Raw genomic sequence first — 5,507 nt, 5'->3', positions numbered from 1 at the left:
ACAAAGCACTGTGAAAACTGCACGTCAGATGTTAAGCATGTCCTAAATATTGACATTAGACAATGTTGAACATACTGTATGTACATTTTCTCAAGGACTCCTCTTCAACAGTGGTGTAAAGTACTTAAGTATAAATACTTTAAAGTACTACTTAAGTCGTTTTTTGGGGGTTTCTGTACTTTACTATTTATATTTTTGAGTACTTTTACTTTTACTTCACTACATTCCTTAAAAAAATATTGTACTTTTTACTCCATACATTTTCCTTGACACCCGAAAGTACTTGTTTCATTGTGAATGCTGAGCAGGACAGGAAAATGGTCCAATTCACACAATTATCAACAGAACATCCCTGGTCATCCCTACTGCCCGGATCTGGCAGACTCACTAAACACACATGCTTTGTTTGTAAATGATGTCTGAGTGTGCCCCTGGCTAACTATAAATAAATAAAAAATAAGAAAATMGTGCCGTCTGGTTGGCTTAATATAAGGAATTTGAAATGATTTATACTTTTACTTTTGATACTTAAGTATATTTTAAACCAAATACTTTTAGACTTTTACTCAAGTAGAATTTTACTAGGTAACTTTTACCTTAATAGAAAATGACTCAAGTAAAGGTATCTTTACTTTTACTCATGTATGACAATTGGGTAATTTTTCCACCACTGCTCTTCAGTGACCAGAAAGCACATGTTTTCAATCTCTGTACTAACTCAGTACTCTGTATTCAATTTCTGTTCTGACACTGTGTATCCTCCTTTTGATTCATCCATCCATCTATACACTGCATCACAGCACATACAGTACAGTACATCTCTACCTCCAGGTGTGTTACTTTCTCCCTGAGAGCAGTGTTCTATCTCCCATTCCCTGCAACCTGAAGACACATCAGACATCAGTCTAATGTTAATAGCTAGACTGACCCCAGCAAGTCTATAGATATGACTTTATTTCACGCCAATTACAATCACTTATTTTCCTAGAATTTGCGATTTTTTACTATCCAGCAGCCTTTAGTGTTCCCAGTCACACTGCCTCCCCTTTCGCTCCCATGGAGAGGCGATGGACTTTGGCTTGACATGAAGCAGCACGACAGGCTGAAGGGCTTCGGCAAGGAGCACCCAATGGTGGCGGTCTTTCCCCCGCTGCAAAGCACCACGCCTTCAGCAGGCTTTTACTCTGGACCCGAGCAATGTGGGTATGGCCTGGCACCCCCACTGAGGAAGAGGAGCCAGAGAAGGTCCTACAGCAGCCCAAGGAGGGAGAGGCTGGGGAGGGGGCTTGGCAGGGCTTGGTGGAGAAGCTGGAGGAGGAGGGGGGAGGCTTGGATCTGATAAGAGACGATGGACCAGGACTGGGACCATAGGAAGAAGCAAACCCCAAAGATTTAGAGCTCCTGCCCCCCTGTCTGAGACAGCGTCCATGCAGAACGTTGAGGAATGCCCTCTTGAACTCCTGGCTGAAGCAGGGATAGATAATCGGGTTGATACAGCTGTTGAGGTAGCCCAGCCAGAAGGTGATCTTAAAGATGGTGTCAGGTGGCCTGTACGATGGGAATATGGAGCCTGTGGAAAGAACAGACAGAAAGCACACACACACAGATCTGTCACTTAAACACATACAGTAGTTCACAATGTCTATATGAATCATTGATCATTGGCATGTTCTATCGGCCATTCTCTGTKTGTATTGATACCAACAATAAGATGAGCAGAGATAGCTCACACATTAACGCACACCATTTCACTATAGTTCCAATTGCAGACATACTGATGTTCACTGTGTACTTAACACTTTGTAAGTTATCTTTCTAGGTTAGACTTTTGTAAAGCCAACATACCTGGATTTGTCTCTAAATGTCTTAAACATTCAACTCTTTAATTCCTGTCTGAGAAGCTCAGGGGCATCAGCTCAGAGTCGGCATGAAATATTGTGCCGTTTATAGTGAAATGCTAAACTTCAGTAATGCTTTGCTGCCTTGGAAAGATGAAGGGTGATTGTGGGCGCCTGCTTACTGAGCACAAAATCATACCCTTTATGTTTCTTGTCCATAATGGTTTAGGAATCAAATAATGAATAGTGATTTTGTTCATTTCATTTCTTCCCTGAAGTATAACCCAACGCTGGCATTTCATTTGCTCTGCTTCTCCATGGCAGTAATTTAATTCCTGATGTACTTTAAAAGAAAACAGACATGTATAGCGAGCATTCAACAGGGGTAACCAAGGTCGTAGACTCCATTGTTATGCATACAATAAATCACAAATAAATCAATAAACTATTCTAATATTGGACTGGTGTATAAATGCATTCTAAAGTAGGATAAGAAATGCACAGTATGGATGCATTCAGATACACCTCCCCGGACCAAAGGAGGAGGATTCAGAAGCATGAGTGTTTTAGGCCATCAGCAGGCCTTCTACTAATCTGCTAATCTACAGTAGGTGAGTTCAACCCCAATCTCCATATCATCTTGAATTACAGATCTCTCCAATCCCTAATCAAGGATATTAAAGTCTGTGAAGCCATTATACTGCATCTCATTAATCACATTCTGTGGGGGTATTAACGACGTGGATGACAGCTTTGAGGCAATGTTGGTTTTGACTGTAGGCAACATGTATTGTCATATGGTCATATATACTGTAGCCCCTCTTAATCTTCCTATCATTCATATTTTTGCCATCGGTGAAGATATTATAGAATGCAACATTTGTGCCCTGTCATATCTTTCAAATCACTGAACTATTGTTATAAGTGACTCATCCCATGGCCATGCTAACAAGAGCGATTTTGAAGCTGAATTTGTATAATAGAGGGTTGCTTTTGCTTACGGCTCTTAATACTGTTTTTGGTGCGCTGTGGCAGAACTAAAACAAGGGAAAAGCAGAAAATAGGCCCTGTGGCTTATTCCCCCTCTTTCAGTCTCCATCAATACATTCATTTCCATTCAATTTTGTCACAGCGCTTTTCCATTGAGAGGGAGATTTACATTTTAAAGTTCAATTGAGTTGAGTGGAGGGGTTTATTTTCCTGCGATTTGGAAGGGAAGCTTTCCCTGACTAGAAAACGACACAGTGTGAGGCAATCACTCTCTATCCAGTAATGTGGTATTATATGCTGCTATGGGAAATCAGTTAGAGGGATTATTTTTGTGCGAAAAATGCAAATTCATTCAGTGATGCTATTCCCTCTGATATTGTTATTTGACAGTTGATTAGACAGACATCTAGTCATATTAATGACTCTTTTTAATTTCCAAACAATTCAAAACAAAAGGCATGCAGCAGCACATACATATCATAGAGAGCAAGGAAAGGCATTGTGGGATACCCACCAATGGGCATAACCAGGAAGAAGGGCAGCCAGCAGAGAACGAAGCAGCCAACCACGATGCCCAGTGTCTTGGCTGCCTTCTTCTCCCGGGAAAATTTCAGCAGGCGCATAAGGGCGAAGGTGGTGCGTCTCCGCCTAATGGTGCCCTTTTCTCCCTCCTCCTCTTGGCCCTCTGGCACAGCAGGGGCATTTCCCCGATGGATCCTCAGTGTCACTCCCTCTCCTTCCGTGACCATCCCCCCCTCACTCTTCCTGCCCTCCCTCAGGTCCCGGGACTTCTGCTTGGCCACCACATACACCCTGCAGTACATGGCCAGAATGACGGCCAGTGGCACATAGAACGACCCCAGGGCAGAGAAAATAGCATAACCCGGTTCCTCTGTGATCCGGCACTCAGTCTCGTCCTCTGGGTCGGGCTCCTTCCAGCCGAAGAGCGGACCCACGGATATGGCTGCCGAGAGGCCCCAGAGAGCTGTCAATGCGACCAGGCCGCGCCGRCCAGTGGCCATGGCCGGGTAGCGCAGCGGGTAGCTGACGGCAAGGTAGCGGTCCACAGAGATGACACACAGGCTGAGGATAGAGGCAGTGCAGCAGAGAACATCCAAGGCAGCCCAAGCACTGCAGAACGGCCGGCCAAACACCCAGCGCCCCAGGACCTCCGAAGTGGCAGAGAAGGGCAGTACGGTGGAGCTCAGGAGCAGGTCAGCTGCTGCCAGGTTGGCGATGAAGTAGTGTGTGACAGAGCGCAGGTGGCGGTGGCACACCACAGACAGAATGACCAGGATGTTACCCAGAACCCCGAAGATGACAAACACTCCCAGCACCAGACCCAGGGTCACAGCCTTAGTGTTATCCATATCAGCGTAGGAAGAGGAACTGCAGTTGGGACAGTTCTCTGACACAGGGAAAGTTATGTTCTCACCCGAGGGAACCATTTTTGCTTTGTTTATGGTTAATTCATTAGTCGAATGTTTTTGGGATTGACTGCAATGTTCTGTTAAATCAGAAGTCAGCTTTGCAAACTTCAGCTCAGGAGTTGGGAGTCCACCATTTGTATCTCCCCTTCGTGTGACTCAAGACTGCAAAAGTTGCTACCTCATCAATCCCAGATCTTTGATGCCAGGAGGCAGGAGCCCTTGCCAATGCGTGCACAAATCACATGTCCTTGGCAGAGACATAAAAAAATACTGACAGGTCAGGATAGTAAATCTTCAGCACTGCCACTGATTGTTGTGCCATTTGTCTGTGGAGGTTGGCTGCAGGGCTTTCTGGGTGATAACAAGATCCAATATGTTTATGCTGTCTCTTCCTCCATGGGACTGAGATGGCATGGTAGAAACTTTCTGGAGGGATGATTTTATTAAGCAAAAGTCCCACTAAAAACACAGGAAAAAGAGAGCAGTTAATAAAAAAAATACATCCTCCCTTTTTCACGGAATGGCAGAAACTAAGGTGGGATTCAATCAGAATCGGCATCAGACTGCATTCACGGTAAACACTGCAAATGTCAGCTCAATCGGAAATTACATTTAAATGTCAAGCGCAGTATAATGCAGAACTTCCTTGGTCTGGAATGAATCTAGGCCTAAATGTACCCACTGGACACAAACTGGTTGAGTCAAATGTAATTTTTCACCGTATTGTGATGTGGAATCTATGTGGAAAATACGTCACAATATGTTGACAAGTTACGTTGGAACAAGGTTGATTCAACCAGTTCATGCCCAGTGAATAGTCGCTGTTGCAAATAAGACTGAATAAGATTGAGACTGAGTAAGCTAGGTTTACAACCATATGCCAGGCATCCATCACATACAAGGATATAAAAAGGTTTTATAGTAATCCTAAATAAAACCACAAGACAGCAAAAAACAACAATAACATGATGGGTGTGCTGTAAAAATGCATTAGAGTGCCAAATATCTTCTTCCCTGAGAGAGAGGTGCTCTGTAAAGATTTCTTCACTTCACACATCATTAAATACCACCAGAGGTCCCGCTTCAATAAACACACCATTTTCGATTTCCTTTTCATCAAAATAACATTACTGAATCTGTCTGTCGATTTGACTCCTGATGCATAACACCATCTACTTCAAACACCAGCTCCACTGACACAGAATCATTGGTAGTCAAAACGTAAGTTATGAGGGAAACCATCAAAGCA

The 5,507-nt window shown here is 43.7% G+C and overlaps 1 protein-coding gene across 1 annotated transcript; it reads right to left on the bottom strand.

Annotated features, from left to right (window-relative positions):
• Positions 1 to 652: 652 nt before the first annotated feature.
• LOC111963652 (alpha-1A adrenergic receptor-like) lies at positions 653 to 4,710 on the bottom strand. The gene is made up of 2 exons (XM_023987170.2): positions 3,343 to 4,710; positions 653 to 1,570 (listed from the first exon to the last, which is right to left on the bottom strand). The coding sequence occupies exons 1-2, from the start codon at positions 4,274 to 4,276 to the stop codon at positions 1,032 to 1,034; spliced, it is 1,473 nt and encodes a 490-aa protein (XP_023842938.1). The 5' UTR covers positions 4,277 to 4,710; the 3' UTR covers positions 653 to 1,031.
• Positions 4,711 to 5,507: the final 797 nt, after the last annotated feature.

This window comes from Salvelinus sp. IW2-2015, linkage group LG5, assembly GCF_002910315.2.
Source record: "Salvelinus sp. IW2-2015 linkage group LG5, ASM291031v2, whole genome shotgun sequence".
Classification (NCBI taxonomy): domain Eukaryota; kingdom Metazoa; phylum Chordata; class Actinopteri; order Salmoniformes; family Salmonidae; genus Salvelinus; species Salvelinus sp. IW2-2015.
The sequence above is the reverse complement of the archived record's forward strand: the minus strand, read 5'-3'. Positions and strand labels throughout refer to the sequence as shown.